This window comes from Zeugodacus cucurbitae, chromosome 5, assembly GCF_028554725.1.
Source record: "Zeugodacus cucurbitae isolate PBARC_wt_2022May chromosome 5, idZeuCucr1.2, whole genome shotgun sequence".
Lineage (NCBI taxonomy): Eukaryota > Metazoa > Arthropoda > Insecta > Diptera > Tephritidae > Zeugodacus > Zeugodacus cucurbitae.
In genome coordinates, this window is record NC_071670.1 from 63,053,342 (window position 1) to 63,072,075 (window position 18,734).

Here is an 18,734-nt window from a genome sequence, read left to right on the forward strand (position 1 = left end):
TAAATGTAAAATAAACAAATAAATACCTTGTGCCGCCGTTAAGCTACCGTGCAATGCCGCTGTACTTAATGTCGTGGCAGCCGCCAAGGTCGTATAACTACCTTTTGGCGTGTAAACGAAGCTGTGTGGCTCGCTCTTTTTGCCACTGGATATAATTACCAACTGCACAGTGACTGGTTTGAGTATATTCTGATGCAGATAGGGTGGCACAACGCACACTAAATGCGTCTGTATGGAGAGAAAGTAGATTTTTTAATTCAATTTGTTGTAAAGAAGAATATATTGTGGTGTGACTAACCTGCTGTAGATATTCCTTATCGGGTAGCACTGTTTGCTCCCACAATGCGCCGCCGAGATGCTGACGCACAGCTAATTCGGTTGCAACATCGCTGGGCGGCACACTCTCGTACGTCTCTTGAAAGAGCACATGTGTGTCTTTGAGGAAATTCTTTCCGATAATGAAGAGTTCGAGTCCACCATCTACTGGGCATGAGTTCAGTGATTTTTTGCATATTTCTGGCACGCCTGGTGGTTGTGCTGTGGGCGAAATGAAAAATAGCGTTAGTTTCATCAGTAAAAAGTGAATTTGCTTGTATTTTTGTTGTTTTAAAGTAAAAATACTGATTTTTATGCACAATTAACATTTAAAATATGTCGAAATTAACAATATCACACTTTTTTGAGCTAAAATATTTAAAGTTCGATAAAATCAAAAAAGTAAATAAAAAAATAAACAGATTTTATGAAAGTTTGATCCTTTACTTTTTCCAAAACAGTTTTAGCCGGTTTCACAAAAATTTTTTGTGTTGAAAATTAAGCTATATTATTTTTAATTTTTATTTAACTTTGGGCTTAAGTTACCTGCGTTTAACAGCTGATTTATGTAAACAAAAAAATCGTATTTATTTGTCAAAATTAAAAAAAAATTGGAAGTCAGCTGATAGAAAAACGTCAACATAGTAGCATATGACAGTATTTAAATAATATTTAAATGACAAAACGAGACCATTTAAAAAAAATTAAGTCAAATAGTGAAACTGAATTTAATTATTTTTCACTTAAATTTGTTTAGTGAAAACGGCTGTAAAACAAACATACTTTTGTGTCAAACTTATTTGTGTTTTTATATTTTTAGATTTTAGCGCTATTTCAAGAAAATTTAACGCAAAAACGGCATTTTAAAATATTAAAAAAGAAACACTTACTGCAAATAATTGGATTTGAGCAGACTTGTAGCATCTCCATAGAGCCATCGTCATGTGTTAGTTGTGTGCGGAACACCATGCGGCAGCGTGTTGATTTCTTCTTATTCTTCTGCGCCAAATGATCCGGGAAACGGTGCTCCACATCAACGTTGCGCTCCTAATAAATCAAAAATATTAAAAATGAAACATTAAAAAATAATAAAACACAACAAGGTGGGTAAGGAAACACACCTTGAGTATGCCGACACAATCGCATGTAACTGTCATATCAGATTCTGGTTTGAATTCAATCTCAATAACCATGGTGCCGTCTACTTTCTTCTCATTACACTGTGTTGAGTTTTTACCAGCCACTTTGCAGGCCTGATAGAACATATGTGGGGCCACACGTCCGATATCGGTGCCAATGAATACTTGCAGCACAGCGGGCTTGTTGTAGCCGGTGAGACGCACGATGGGAAAACCATTGCCGCTGCGATCTTTGACAGCGCCACGGCTGCCTTCAGTCTGATAACTGTGTGAATATGAAAGGTGAATTATATAATCCAAAGTATATAGTGGATCGTATAAACCGACTTACCGCGCACGATGCTGTTGCTCTGGTTGTGAGATAATTTCCAATTGCACGCGTCCGTTCGATGAAGTCACCACAGTGTTTTGCGGCACGGCCGGCTGACGTTTGTGCGCTACTCTGGTCATGGCGCGTGGACCTGTTGGTATAAATCTGCAAAAGACGAGGAGTTGAGAATGAGAAATGTTTAGAGTTGAGAGATAATTTTTTTGTTTTTGAAAATTTAAGATGAGCATGAAATGGTATTGGCTAGAGTGTAACTTCGTGTAGGTCGTGTCGTCTAATACATACAGTTATATATACAGTTAGAGGTTAGGACAAGATCACACACATATGTACATACACTTTAACTAGAAAACATAGAAAGTAAATATATACGTATATATATTTCTTTTTTTTTTGCAAAAATGCGCTCAAAATTTTTTTCCGCATGGAAAACTGTTAATTGATAGCAGATAGCACTTTCAGCAAATTTTGTTTAGAGAACACATAAAAAATACATACATACATATAAAAATTGAAAATTTCTTTATATACAAATTTAAATTTTGATTTTAGTTGAAGCGTAATTTTAGTCAAGGCAAACAAAATTCTCTTACTTTGTGGGCGCCACGGTGGGCAACAGCATCAACTGTGCTGGTGGCGGTGCTTCAACGGTTGCCGCTTCCAAATTGCTGGCACTGGCGATTTTTCGTATGAAAGCATCTTCGCTACACGCGTCGTCATTGTCCAGCTCCACAAAGCTTTCGAGCTTTCTTCTCTTCGTGCTCGTTTGATTATCTTCCGCATATTGTGGTTGTTGTTGTTGCTGCTGCTGCTGCTGTTGTGTGGGCTGATTTTGATTATTGCCACCGAGCGGTTGGCTATTAGAATCCGAATTCAAGCGCTTGCGATAGTAATCATTGGAGTCATCAGTACAAAAATCTTCGAAATAGTCCTCATCGTCGGTCGAGTTGACAAATGGCAATTTCTTGCTGGGTGTTGAACTGCACACACGCACGCACGTACATTTATGTATGTAGTTGTGTTGTTGTTATTGTTGTTGGGTGGCATAAATTGGCGATGGCGTGTATTTTGTGTTTATTGTTTTATTTTAGTTGGCGTCGTTGTTGTTGTTGTTGTTGTTAGAATGTGTATATGTATATTTGCATTGAATGGAAGCAATTAGTTTTATGTTTGTCAATAAGCGTTTTTTATAAGATTTAACACGCACGTGTAATGCATAAGAAATAAAAAAATATATGGCGCATATTTGGTGCGTGGCGAGATTATTGGTATAATTATGATAATAAAATTAACATTTTACGCACAAATTTCATAAGAATTTAGAAAGGTGGCAAATTGTTTATTGCGCAACTAAAAATAATATATGAAATAAATTTAAAAATAACTAAGTTATAACTAAAAAAAATTGCATTGTTAATATTAAAGCTGAAATTTCTTTAATTCTAAAATTAAAACAAAATATTTGCCTTTTTGATTGTTAAAAATTTTTTTGTTAAAAAATTTATAAAAACAAATTACTTCAATTAATAAATCGAGTTATGAATTTTTAAAATTTGGCATGAAATTCACCATATTCCACACTATAAATTTCACACAAAATTTCAGGAATTTTTAATATATTTTTTTATAAGACATTTTAAAAATATCAATTTATATTTTTTTGTGGATTATAAATTAATAAAATAAGTTTTTATTTTATAAATATTATTTTTACAAAAAAAAAAACGCACAATCTTCGACTGCATTTATTATTATGGGGTTAGGGGTAGTCAGGATTTTCAAAAAATCATTTTTTTTACATTTTCGTTAAGTGTAATATCTTAAAAATATTATTTGAAAATTTGAAGTTGATCCGATAATAACTTTTCGAGTTATTCGACAAATAACAAAGAGCGCTCGGGCACTCCAACACGCTAGTGTGAAACTTTAAATGCGTTTTTCTCAAAACTATGTTTTTTGAACTGGTGACAACTGTAACTCCATAACCGCTCAGTAGATTTTAATGAAATTCATACAGGTTTTAGAATACTTAATAAACTTTTTTTTTCAAAAATTTCGATTAAGACCAATTAACTCTTGATTTTTTCCCGAAAATCTAAAAAAAATTCGTGAGGCCGCCATTTTGTTAATTTTTGAAAAAAAAGCTTCGATCAGGCCCAGAATTATCTATTTATAAAACCAATTTTTTTATCCGATTTATTTTAGATGAATCTCCAAGGATTTATGATTGTCGCCGCAAGGACCTTTTTTTGAAACTGGGTCAACACAGACAGCTATAACTTTGGAAATTATGATTTTTTTTTTCAAATTTTCGTGACTTTAAGTCAAAACATTGTATAATAATGCCATATTATTACTTTTGTAAAATAACATTATTTAATAGCAAGAAAATTTTACTGAAAATTCTAATTTTTTTGTGTCTCTGACTACCCCTAACCCCTTATGGAAATGTAACTCATAAACCCGCAAACACAAGGCTTGAAGAAACGGCTTTATCTACTAAAGAATAACCGATGTTATAAATAGAACTTTTTGCAACCCAACTTATTTATGCACAAAAAGAACTTATTTATTCAAAAGAAAGAAATAACATAATTTCAATGCAAATCGACATTTCAGCCAAAAAATCCTTAAATGTATATTTAAGGCTCATCAATATAATATATACATACATAAGTATATATGTCAGTGTGGACATCCATGAGATTGATGCTCAAATTGATTTGGCCCTTAACTTGCATACTTTGCGCTTTGTTTTGATGCTAGGTTAATGGCCTGGCTATGAAGTCTACGAACAAATAGCAGTATGTATATTTGTAGAAGTGAAAACATTGCGACACGTGCCGAATGTGCATAATTGTTGTATGTATATGTATACATATATATACTTAGATAAGTATATACCTATATAAATACATCTGTCGATTCACGCCGAAAACACTTCCCCAACGAGAATTATAAATAAACAGAACAAACTCTATACATTAATTAGGCACATGTTCAAACAAAACAACAACAATACACAATATGCATGTTCATTAATTTATTTGTATAAAAAACACTAGCACTGAAAATAAGCATGGTTGTTCTAATAACGAAAAAGCCTTGGATAAGGCGGCACGTGTTAGCCTGTGTCAACGAAGCGTGGGCATACAATTGGCTGAAGTAAGCCCATGAACATTAGGCACATACTTATATAAAAATGTTCTTATGGATTGATAACAAACATGGCATATATATTTGAAGTTATTGATTTTTGATAAATTATGTGAAAATAGCATATTTATGCTTAAATTTATCTATTTTGAATTACAATGTAGTGTGTGCTACAGAGGTACGCCACAGGGTGTGATGTATCAACTAAAATGTGGATTGGATTTTTCTTGTAACTTTATTGCCGTCAAAGAATTATTGAGAGGAAATATTAAATTTTTTTTTTAATAAAATATTTTACAATAAATACTGAACAAATAATTCATGTTTTTTATTGTAGTTTTTTTATAACATATTTTTAAAGAAAATCATATAAAATCAAATCAATTTAGCGCTTCTAAAATCACTAACTTTGCAACTAATGGCATTAAAAAAGCGTGCTAAATTGCTCTAGCTATGCTATTAAGCACTTTTGCTACCATTTAATTACGAAAATACGTTCTGAATTGAAATAAACCCGAAACAACTTATCAAAATAAATACTTACATATAAATGAAAAATCAAATATGCAACTAAAGTACTGCCGTTTACCTACTTTAAACTAAAACAAATAAACAGAAAAGCAACAAAATAAATAGCTACATACATACATATGTATGTACGTAGAAACTCAAGTGAAGATTTCCAAGTGGCGATACTGTCAAGCAGAAAACCTGAAAGTTCGCTGCACATCCATATGCATATGTACATACAATATAAATAGTAGATAATACCTACTTATAAGCTTTTCGATTGAAACGACTGTGTATGACGACAGCAAGTTACAAACATGAACTGCCTCAACAATAATAAAAATAACAATTAAATAAAAAAAAAACACAACAACAGTTGTGTGCTCGTATAAATGCATTCGTGAACATCATAAACACGTTATTACACTTTTGTATTTGAAATTTAACGTGGTATCGAAACGCATATCAAAACGAAAATTCAATAATAAATGCCTAAAATGTATAAAATAAATGATAATATAGAAATTAAATTTTAAAAATGTTACTAATATATAGAAAATTGCTCCCGGTGTCTGATTAAGATATTTGTTATCGCTTACAGTCTGCCAAAATTATTTATCTATGAGTTCCAAAATTCGTTGTATTTGTGTGTTGCCAAGCCTTAAAGCTCTTTATTAAATAGAAGAGTGACTTGGCGATTAATAGGCGACCAGACACTTGTTCAATATTTGAATATAGCAAATATGTACTTTCAGGAAAACCAATTTATTTTTACAAAAATATATTATTGCATATTACGCTGAGAGAAATCCAAAATATTGATTTTGAATAATCAAATTTCCTTTCGTATGGTTTTGAAAATAGCAACAATTTTAATTATTTTTATATTAAATTCATTATTTTAATTTAAATCACCAAATGTGACCATAATTTTTACGATTATTTTAGAATTTTTTCATAGAATAAAAATTTTAATATTTCGGCACACCCTGCAATTTTATTAATAAAGCAAAAGTAACTAATATAAATAGTTCTGATTTTAAAGCATAAACTTCAGTTTTCAAATAATTTAAAAATGTGATCGACATAAAAAAGCGCTAAACCTCACCTTCCTCAATAATTTAGTACAAATATTTCAAAACAAAATAAAAATTCCCCTAACACTGTCAATCAATCGTTTATCTCCTCGAGGGAGCACACTTTGTATGCATGTCTGTTGAGTACATGTGTACACAAATAAATTACACTGTCTAGTGAGCCATCTGGAATACAACAAATAACATATCTAACCACTTTTATGGCATTGTTTGGGTTATTGAAACTTTCAGTTTTTATTTAATCCCCCGACCATTTGAAACACTCTCGGTTGACAACAATCGACTTCGAATGCGAACATGAATTACTACTCAACACACTAACTGATAAGCCTACGCGCTTTATTACCTGTTACTAGCGTTGGAGCTGTTGCTGCTCCTTTAATATACAAATGTGAAAAAACAAAAATAATCAACAATAATTTTGTGATTTTTTCCTCATTTTCTCGTCATTATGACTGATAAGATATCGATATGTATACGAATGTATAACAACATAACTGCGAATCGTTGCAAAAACAACAAATAAAAGCAAATTAAATAACGCTGCTGTAACATAGAGCAGACACAGCACGACAACAACACCTGCTTAGAATCAACAACACAGAGTGTAATATATGCATTATTTGCAAAAAAAAAGAAAATATTATAAAATGCATTTACTAATACATAGAGGATACTACAATGCACTTGCAGGCTGCTCATGTAGGCACCAGAGATCTGCATTGAGTAATCATGAAATTAGTGCACAAACTCATGAGCCAAACAAATTGGTGTAAATGAGTACTAATACAAATATCAAAAATGACAAAGACTCATTTCCACCAAACCAAAAAAAACTCATAGTATTTCTACACTTATATGTGCCGTCAATTTATGACTCAAACGAGCGTATATTAAAAATTTCATTTTACTCACTTGTTCATTGGTCACGATGAGAATAAACTTGAATGAGCTCGCTACACTGATCGGTATGAGTGGAATTGTGACTTCGTAGCTGAGCACGAAAGTAAAGATACCCAGTGAGAACTTTGTCACATTACATGTTTCATTATTTCATTGAACATGCATTTTCGTGCGTCTTTATTTATTTTCAATACATTACTATTAAAAGATATATATTAGAACCTAAAAGTATTAACTTTACTGTCATTAATTAACTTAAAACATTAAATGTAATACACGACATCAAAGAACAAAACACATCGTTAGTCATTTCCCGCAGGGCACTTTTGCCTAGCGGCGGCACAGCCTTCGTCAGTTTTACTTTGATCCTATTCGTATAACTTTATTTATTTAGCTATACTATTGGTGTTATTTTGGTGGTATGGCTCATTTTTGGTTAACTTGACTGAATTATTGGCTCATGAAACAATTGAGCACTTCAACGATACGTATGAAGAGAAACTTACTCATTTTTCATGTTCTCGCTTTGTGTGCTGTGCGTAAATGTGTTTTAGTGGATCTTTGTGTTTGATGATTTTTGACTTATATGCACTAATACTACTTTTTGTGTTACTCAACCAATGACTCAAAAAAGGGAATAATTGCAGTTCTCTGGTAGGCACTCAGTTATACAAGTAAATAGGCATGTTGAAAAACAACCACTGCGATTGGCTCTCTATTGTCACCATGACCTACAATCATTCGGTTTGCTTGCCCACTCACCTCGTGCCAACTTATCGCAATGCTTTTGATTTGCGTGCAAACCAAACACAAAGCGTACATCAATTGCTTTGTAGTTACAGATACAATAAATAGGCAAGATTGTTCTTTGTAGATAGGCGTGCCAAAATCTACAACAACAACGGCCACAGCAACAATGTAGCGCTTTCGCTACTCAACAGACAATAAATAAAACGAGTGAAGTAACCCTCCAGTAGGAAAAAAAATTTGTTGTTACTTATTGTTGTTGTTGTTTTTGTTGTTTTCATTACGCCACTGATAAGGGCAAATTAATTTTAATCTCTTTTTTCGTACTAGAAAATTTCATGAGTTGTACAATTAAAGGGCAGTTTTTAAGATAAGCGGCGGTTCACGTGAAGCGGATGTGGGCCATAAGTACTTTTATTGCGGTGTATACAATGAAGAATAGGCTGAATGGGCTTGGTGCGTCTGGAGATAGACACTTGTGTCACTAGATAAACATATGTATGTACATGTACATGAAAAAATGGGAGAGGAGGCAACGAAAAGAAGACTGAATATTTAAAAAATATTAGAATAAAATTTTTAAGAAAGAAAAAGAATATTTAGAATTTTAAGCCCTTATAATTGTTTTCGTTTAAATATTTTAATTTATATTTTTTCAATTTTTTTTTTGTTTTTAATTTTTAGTTTTTAAAAAAGAAAAGGAGTTTTTACTTTAAATATTAAGAATTTTAAATCCAGTAAGTTAAATGATTTAATTGATTTCATTCAAATATTTTAATTTCAATGTTTTAATATTTTTTTGTAAATTTAAATATTTTTTTGCTTCATATTTTTTTTAATTCTTATCTGTACTCATTTAATTTCATTCAAAAAATTTCATTATTTTTCAAAAATTTTGTAATATATATTTTCTATATTTTATATGCATTTGCCCTAGTGCACCCTGTTCCAAGTGGGAAACAAAACCAAAATACTTAATTGCAAAAAGTTGATTGGCGTGCAAATAATGTATTTATTCACAACTACATTGCCGCGCTAAATTGAAAAATTAAACAGTAATTGCATTTGCGAGCATGCACCCAGAAACAGTGAAAATTAAATAGACATTGTAATATAAATTGTTTTGGCAAAACCAACTAAGTAAACAAGACGGTTGCAAAGCAACTGAAAAATAATAACACGAATCAACAATAAAATAAATGCAACAACTAATGAAGATAGCAATTAATGAAAAAAATTGAAATTTCTATAAAAAAAAACAAAAGCACAAACAGTAGCATGAAAACGGTTCATGCCAATAAAAAAAATAAATAAAAATTAGCAAAAAAAACACACTTTTGGCGACTTTGGCAGCGCGTGCCATCAGCGAGAGAGATAGTACGTGTAAGAGGATGGACATGAATGAGCATACAATCAAGATTAAGTCTAAAAAGCCTATTTATTATAATTCGTTATAATATTAAGCGCTTGGTACGTACCTTGAGGCCGGTATGGCACGTATCATATGCGCTGAATGTGGCATTGCCGTCGAGCCGTGGTGATGACCATGTCCATGGTGATGATGATGGTGATTAGCGTGATGGTGACCACCATTGCTACTGTTGTTGCTATTACCGATGCTAAGATTGGTGGCAGTGTTGTTGTTGCTCTGCATCATATCGCTACTATTGCCCGGGCTACCGCTGCCGCTGCTGTTGCTACTACTACTACTACTACTGCTGCTGCTGCTGCCGGCACTACTGCCACTGGCCAAATGCTGATGACGATGTGCTTGTAGTTGTTGTTGTTGCTGTACTTCGACATGCTGATCGAAACCGAAGCCGCTGTCATTGGAATTATCGCAGGGTGGTGGATGTGGTCGCTGTGGGAAACGCTTTCCAGGCACCAATTTACCAGGACCAATCTGAATAATAATTTGGGTTGACATTATGGAATTTTTACTAGTTTACTTATTAATATCAAATGTTAAGCAACCATAAGCACTGAAGTGTAGTGAAGAAGTAGTCTCTAAAAAGTTAGTGAATACGTTTTTCATAGTTCCTAAAGTTAGAATGATAAAATGCATTTCCCGAATGTGTTACTTTGTCGTTTCTATTAAATAAATGTGCCAATTTAAGAACAAAAATCAATTGTATCACTTTATATTCGATTTTGTAATTTAAATTTAATTTCAAATTAGCTGGCAGAATAAATGTAAACAAAAGTAAGAAGACACAGGGCGACTATTGTGAAATGAAAAATATTTAGTAAGAGTTTAGAAGTTATTTTTTACGATAAATCAAATTTATTTAAAAAAAAATACGAAGTTATTTGTTTTTATAAAATTTAATTCTTAAAATAATAAAATAAAAAAATAAAATAAATAAAAAAAAATTAAAATTTGAATCACATTAAGTTGATATTTTGTAAACTATTTATTTTTTTAGTAAAACACAATTCCATTGAAAATACTTCAGTGCTTATTAGCAAGATTTTGTTTCACTTAAACTTTTATTTAATACATTTGTATTGCATAAATACATACCCGCGAAACAGAATGCAGTTTACCAGGTATTGCCTTGCCCGGATATCGTTTCGAGGGCGTACGCAAACCTTTACGTTGAATGCGTGCTGTCATCGTTGATGCCGTCGACATGGTCATACGCATACCTACAAAAAAAAAAGTGAAAAAAGAAAAGAGTGTGAATTAATAAAAAAAAATAAATAATGAACTTATCAAAACTTATCACTACGCAAGCATTATCAGTTGCAACTGAGGGTCGAGCGCCAACAAAGAATTGAAAAGGAAACACACATGTATGTAGTGTGTAGACATGTGCCACATATGAGCAGACAGGCAGCATTTTTAATGTTGATAAAAATGTAAGTACAACGCCCTCAAGCGCAAAAGCAGTGAGTAAATATACATTATTAATAACTTTAAATATGCATATAGTTGCCTGTATGTATGTTTGCATAAGTTTATATTTGTTAAATGTAGAAGCTCATAAATATAGAGTAGCACGCCATGCTGTATGACAGCTTCTGTTGTTATCTCAGAAACCAAGTTTCAGTGATGCCTAAAGCGGGGCGCCTGTCAAAGCGCAGACAGTCGTTGAAAGCACGGGTGCCATGCACAATAATAAACAACACGATGTGTACATATGTATGTATGTATGTGCGTGAGTGATAAGTGACAGATCAGCAAGCCAAATCCCGGCGATAATCAATGAGTTTTTAATTATCTCATAGGCGTAATACAATAAGTATTTATAAAATACTTAAGTACATATTTACATGCGGCGAGTCGTAGCCTAACTAAAAGATTAATAATTAAATCAGCTTATGGCAAATAAATATGCAATTAGTTGCTTGCAGGCGTTAGGGTGAGCGGATTTTTTGGAAAATATTTTTATCATTAATATTTTTAAATTTTTTTTTTAATACGGTGACAAAAATTAAAATCCAGCAATTTTCAAGGAAAATAAAAATATTTAATTTTCTTTTTATTTAAAAAAAAATTTAATTCAATTTTTATTTTTAATATTTTTTTTTCATAAATAAACTTATATTCGATTAAATATGATTAGAAAAATTATGACTTTAACTATTTCCAATTGAAGACGCAGTATATTTTAGTTATTTATTTTTATATAAATTTTTCTAATTTTTATTTTATTTTTTATTTAATTTTATTTTCATAAATAAACATATATTTTATATTTTCAAATATTTTTCCAAAACGTATTTTTATTGTTTTAAAATTTTTGTATTAACTTTTTTCCGAAAAAACACTGACCTACCCTACCCTAATACTATTTAGCATTTGTAAATATGCATAGGCATTTACACTTGTAAACAATGTTAATTAAAATGTGCGCTATTGTTGTTTGCAAATGATTATTTGTAGTGATTACAAATGTGGACACTTACACATACATACATACAAACATATGTACATATAATGCAATCAAATCACGGCAAACTACAGCTTTTATAATCAGCAATAATTGTTGTTTTCGAGGCACAAGCTGCCACTGTTGATCATTAGCTGTAAATCAAATAAGAATTTAATTGAACCGAACCAATGGGTTACTTAGCACACACATGTATGTATATTATTTGTAGGAGCGTAGCACAAATTAATATAAATATAGATTGGCAACGCTGCAGTGAATTTACTGATTACAATCGAAATAGTTAGGAAAGTAACAAATTTAGACCATAAATATCGAAGTTAAAATGGTTTCTGAGTATATAACTTAGACTAGACCGTTCTGTAATGGTTTTGAACAGGTATCAATTAGACTAGACTGTACTGCAACTGTTTTAAACTGGTATAAATTATACTATGCTGTTCTGTAACGTCTTTAATTGGTATAAATTAGACTAGACTGTACAGAAACTGCTTTGAACTGACACAAATTGGACAAAAAAGTTCTACAATTGTTTAAACTGGTATAAATTAGACTAGACTGTTCTGTAACGAGTTTGAACTGGTATAAATTAGACTAGACTGTTGTGTGACTTTTTTAGATGGTATAAATTAGACTAGACTGTTTTATAACTGGTATAAATTAGACTAGTTAGTTCTACAATTGTTTTGAACTGGTATAAATAGTTGAATTTCTAATAAAAATCTGACACTTCACACCTCGAAGTTCCGCTTGCAGTTCATACAAGTTGCGAAGTAGTTTCTAACCAGTTCATTTCACTGCAGGGCATTTCTCCCAATTGCAAATTTATATTTAGAACACAGCATTAGTGTGCGTCGACAGATAAGAATGCAAATTGTTTATGAAATATTACAAAATACACTCAAGTATGTGGTCAATATTGGTCTAAGAGCAATGTTCAGACATACATGCATACTCGTACATATGTATGACAGCATATGCAAACGTTTAACAATGTTTAAACGAAATTAATCTAAATTTAACATAATCACATATTTAGCGCTAAAATTAAATATAATAAAGATTTTGCGCATATTTATACATACACTTCTGATAGCATTAGAGGTTATCAAATTCGATTAATGAAATTTTGCAACTCTGTGGTGGTCGCCTGCTCTCCTTGGTTTGGTCACATGCTACCGAATATTGCTTAATATACTACGTAATAAATTCCATAAATAAGTGAAACTGATTAGAAAAGTTATGATTTTGAATATCCCCAATTGAAGACACAGTATAATTTTGAGATTATTTTAAAGATTTTTTAAATATAATCTTCCTAAAAAATTAAGAATATTAATTATGTCGATTATCAAATTTAATTGAATCTAAATTCAGAATATGTTTGGAGGGCATTTCATCTCGTTGATTTTTTTTTACCCAAGAATTACTAATGTATGTTTGATTGGATAAGTGTGGTCTGCTATGATTTTTAACAAATGAAATCTGTTATCAGGGATGCTTTGGAAATTTAACATTAACGAGAATGAAGTTTTCAACATGCGCTAGAAAAATTAATGAACTGATCGAAAAATTTTGATTGAGATGTTATGGACCTGTTGATTCACAGTACAAATAGCATCAACTAAAAAATAATCTGAGGTTTTGTTTTTAAAATGTTTCTTAGAATTCTAAGAAATTATTGACAGTAGGTAATAAATTCATTAACACAGGTATTTAATTGGTATCATTAAAAGTTACAGCGCAAAATAATGGCCTTGTGACGTTATAAGTTTTCATTGATATTCATTGTTTCAGTGAAATTCTTAGAAATGTGCAATGAAAACAAAAATTTACATTTTCAATTACTATGCTTTTCAATGTCGATTTTTATTCTGTCACAGCAATCCTCATAGAGTAAACAAGTTGTGCTCATCTAACGATCGTAAGTAACTCCAGTTCGAATCCCAATAAGAGATAGTTCAAGAATCAACAAAACTGTCTAATGCCTAAGACAGACATATGGTTTCTGTACTACGATATGTACTACAATAAAAGCTCAAGAAACCATATACCAGCATAGTGACATACTTGTAGTATTGTACTCGTACTATGTTTACATCCATCAGCCGATGCAAATAAATTCAAGCAAAATATAATTATGAATAACATGCAGGAAAATTGATCCTGACTTAGTTACAACTCCAAGCAATCTTAAAAAATTATTTTCCATTATAATTATTACATATTACATATTATTACATACATATTACATATATTTCACGTCATTTTTTTTAATTTTGTTTTTTGATTTCAATTAATTTTGAATTTAATTTATTTTCTGTATGTCAAAATGTCAGAAAACATATGATTGTGGCAGAAGAGCTTAAAGCTTTCGGTGTGTTCAATGCAATCCATTGTAGTACATTTCACAACACCACAAAATTTCAATGGTTTCTAGAACTCTATTGTAGTACGGAACACCATTTGCTTTCAAACAAAATTCGTAAAACCGGTGATACACATATGGTTTCTGAAGCATACTACAATATATACTACATGTCTGTCTCAGGTATAAACAAAGTCAAAAACTTGATATGTAGAAAATAGTTTGGAAAAAATCCTTTAGTTAATAAAAAAATTATCTGATCCAAAAGCTGACCTTTAATGGGACATGTATTGGTGAGGACCTTAATAAAATTGGTAGAAATCGATCGTCTATGCACTTTATACGGGAAATCATTATTTTCGCCTTTAAGTAAATAAGTTCGACTCAGTAATTTTCTACAAAAAATGGATGAAATAGGTTCATATCTTCTTCTAACTCACATATAACAATCAGTCTTAAAACGATTTCTCAATTTTTTATAAAAAAAATAAGGAATAGCAAAAGATTTTTGAGAGAAAATTAGCAATTTTAGTCGAACATAATTTTTTCGATTAGAATAAATGAAGATATTTTTATCATTTGTTGCGACTTGTTAAATATGTAACTGTCGACCGACTTGTCTAATTTTTTTAACATTCTGAGTATCTTTAATTTTTATTAAAAATTTGTCTGTGTATAAAATAATTTAATAAACACTGATTCGTCTGGAGAAATATTTTGTATGGGTATCAAAAGTATTAACCTTCAATCCATTTACATTACCCCACTAATCTACATGTAAATATTTATATTGACATTTTATCAAGTAATGTAAAGCAATTGCTTTGAGATGCCGTTACAATCACTCAGACCACTTGAAGCGTTTTTGAATGAATGGAAAAGTTCCAAAAATAATATAAAATGTGTCGAGCTTGAAATGGGCTGTAGATAGAATGCTGTGGTAAGAATTTAAAAAGAAAAATACAAAAATTTTGTTCATGATGCCATGAGGTGTGTTAAAAAATAACGGAAATTTTCCTTTAAATAAAAATATTTATTCATTCGTCTCCATTCGATAATATGTATGTACTTATGCCAGTGGTTCTTCCAATCTTCGAAACATTTCTAGAACTCGTTTTTTTGGAACCTTTGTTTCTTTAATCGATTCCTCGAATGCTTGTAAAATGACGACTTATTCTCTTTATTTTTGGAAATAGAAAAAAGTCACAAGGAGTCATGTCTGGTAAAAATGGAGGCTGCGACAATTTAGACAATTGAAAATTTTAAATCTCCCGTAATTTTTTTAACACACTTCGAACATAAAATAAGTGCATAAGCGTGTAGAAAATAAAAGAAATAAAAATGAAATATTTTGATTCTTAAGAAATAAAAGGCTCACATCAAAGAAGCTGAGCCAAGATTATGCAAAAGAAACATAAGCAAAATAAGATTAACCAAATAAAAGCTAAGAAGAAATAAACATTTGAATTTTCAGCATAAATAAAACGAACGTTAATATTTTTGTAAAACAAATAAATACAGGAAAATATTGAGAATTTGATATTTATAATAAAAACAACAAATTATTTTAAGAAAACTAAAATTAAAATAAAAAATTAAGGAATTAATAAAAAAATTTTGATTGTTAAGTTTTTTAAAATAATTTTATTTTCTATTAAAATTATTATTTTATTATCTACTATAAATTTTTCAATTATTATAAATTTAATATTATAATTGTTCTTCGACTGCCTAAAGTTTCTTATAATGGGTCTTCTATATCTAATTTGCATATAAAATTCTAAATTCAAATGTATGTATGTTTAAACATGCACAGGTGTGCAAGCGCGCTGTCTCAAAGCCCTGTTTGCATATCTATAGACACAAGTACACTAATCGGTATTGTGCTAAAAGCTTATCAGCATACATTTCCACACACACATATAGGAAAATAGACGCCTAAACATAGCGAATGATTTCATTTTCCATCTGTTTCATGGCATGATTTCGATTAGATTGCCTTGCCACTCACTCACTCACTGATAGATTCATTGCGTATTAAAATTGCCAATAGTAAAGTGGGGCCAGCAACAACAACAACCACACTGTGTGTATGTGGGAGTATTTTGTTGAAAAAATACGCCAAAAAAAGGCTCGTCAAAATCACTTGTAGGGTAAAAGCGCTAGTTGAGCGCTAATAAGCGACTTATTAAGATTATCTATATAATTAGTTGATAAACTTTACGATTTTTTGTTGTTTTTTTTTTTGCAAATGCAAATTATGATCGCATGTGATTTCTTCATGCTACCAAGGTGTTGCGATAATACAATGTGTGATGTCTGAGTCAAATTATACGATTTTTTTTTTTGGCAAATTATAAGATAGACATGAACGTGGGTGAGTGCTGTTAGTGGTCTATGACGGTAACGCATAGAGTTTGCTTAGTTGGCATTATTTTGCAAAAATCTTTGGCAAATAGCGAATTGTGCGAGAAATTGTTGTATTTTATTTTAAAGTGAACTGTAAATAGTCAATTTAGTTAAAATAATAATAATAAAAATAAATATATAAAAAACAACAGATAGACCAGGTTTAATTCTAATGGTACTCTCAAGAATCCTTAAACCATTTTATTATAAAAGTTGCTTAGCCCTAAACTTCTTAAAGAAACATTACTAAGGTCTTGGTGGAAAATCAAATTGTCGCTAACTATAACTAATTGTTTAGTAAATAATTATTAAACAGCTGTTTTCGTAAATATTTTTAGAAACTATTATGGAAAAAGTTTATTTCAAAGTGCTATGGTAACAGTGTTATAATTTATAAATAGGATTTCAAACTAGTTGAACTGGAATTAGGAGATTTTAGGTTTACACGTTGAAAATATTAACAAAAATCTGAATTTTAAGGTTATAAAATAATTATTTTGATGAAGACAAAAGCGGTTTTACATTTTTATTAATGAATATAAGCAATTGAATTAGTGAATGAAGATATGTTCAAGCCTTAAAATTTAAAATTGTTGCCAAATTCGTGTACATTTTTCATCTATTTGAAAACGGATTCTAAAATAATTTTTTGTTTTTTTTTTTATAAAAAAACTGTCATAATCTGAACTTCTGCATACTTTTTAAGGGGGTTTTAAGGCCATGTGATGGACTCAAAAATAATTTTTTATTAATTGCTTGCATGTTAAAGTCTAGAATAAGAGAAAATTCGAGCCGTTTTAAAGATACTGCAGTTAGTCTCAAGAGAACTTGAAAGATTGACCTTTTTCTCAAAATTATCTTTTTTAAAACTTTTCTCCATCGCATTGAAATTTGTAGGGTACACTCACATCTGTTATATAAGCATGAACAAGGAAATTTAAACACCATTGAATTAGAGGAAAATGTAGATTAAATCCATATTTTGGATTTTTTTAGTATCTACATACATATGTATGTCCTAAAATTAATACATACTACATATTTTTAAAGTCCTTTTTTCAAACTTCGAATCCAAATATTTCAATTTTGAAAGCTAACTTCGAAAATTGGATATTACATTCTGAAACCAAATGTACTGCAATTAGGAAACAAAATTTTGAAGAGCTTTATTTTTAAATCAAAAGAAACGAAACTTTAACCATTTTAAACGTCAAATTGTCTTGTCTTATGTTTGTAATGAATAAACTCAAAAACTACTACTTCCATTGGGAAGCTACATTCAGCTCGAGTTACATAAGGTACATTTATTGCTGAATCTCAACTTTCTGGAAATAGTTCCCAGGTGAGGGTATCAAAAAGACTCAGTGATGAAGAATCTTAATCTGAAACTGAAAAATCGCCTTGCAAGTCATTCTCTTCGCATCGCAATCGCGTTCCAGAGAGTCGAGTAACGAGTGCTCGCAGCTGCTTGCTGAACAAAATTTCAAAACCTGCCAAGGACGAGCTTAAGAGTCGAGTACAGAGGGTCTGCAGCGGCTTGAAGAACAAAATATTAGAAATATACAAGCTCACACAAGGGCACAAGGGCAAGAAACGTAAAGTACATACAATGTATGGGAGAGTGTGTAAAAACGTATAACTTTTGAAATGTTTGTTTAAACCCGTGCGAAGCCGGTGCGGTCTGCTAGTGTCTATATAAAAAAGGTTATATGGACGTATCAAAGGTTAGTACCATTTCTTTGTGGATGCCACACGCACAATGAATGTAAGTTTATAACTCTGCTCTGAACTAGTACAACTACTAGCATGCGAACAAAGTACATTGAGTACGAGCGTTGAAAGCACGTCGATTAAAGCATAGAGCGC

The 18,734-nt window shown here is 31.1% G+C and overlaps 1 protein-coding gene across 5 annotated transcripts in view; it reads right to left on the reverse strand.

Moving 5' to 3' along the window:
* The window catches only part of LOC105208850 (nuclear factor of activated T-cells 5), a 71,656-nt gene that overhangs the window by 11,333 nt on the left and 41,589 nt on the right, over positions 1–18,734 (reverse strand). For 4 of the 5 annotated variants that reach the window (XM_029038095.2, XM_029038093.2, XM_011178913.3 and 1 more), the window contains 8 exons: positions 10,720–10,844; positions 9,674–10,098; positions 2,376–2,762; positions 1,786–1,929; positions 1,437–1,719; positions 1,206–1,362; positions 299–537; positions 27–228 (listed from right to left, as the gene is read on the reverse strand). In XM_029038095.2, coding sequence (XP_028893928.2) covers positions 27–228; positions 299–537; positions 1,206–1,362; positions 1,437–1,719; positions 1,786–1,929; positions 2,376–2,762; positions 9,674–10,098; positions 10,720–10,844 — 1,962 coding nt within the window. The remainder of the gene's footprint in view (positions 1–26; positions 229–298; positions 538–1,205; positions 1,363–1,436; positions 1,720–1,785; positions 1,930–2,375; positions 2,763–9,673; positions 10,099–10,719; positions 10,845–18,734) is intronic. The other variant, XM_029038096.2, reaches the window with a different exon arrangement.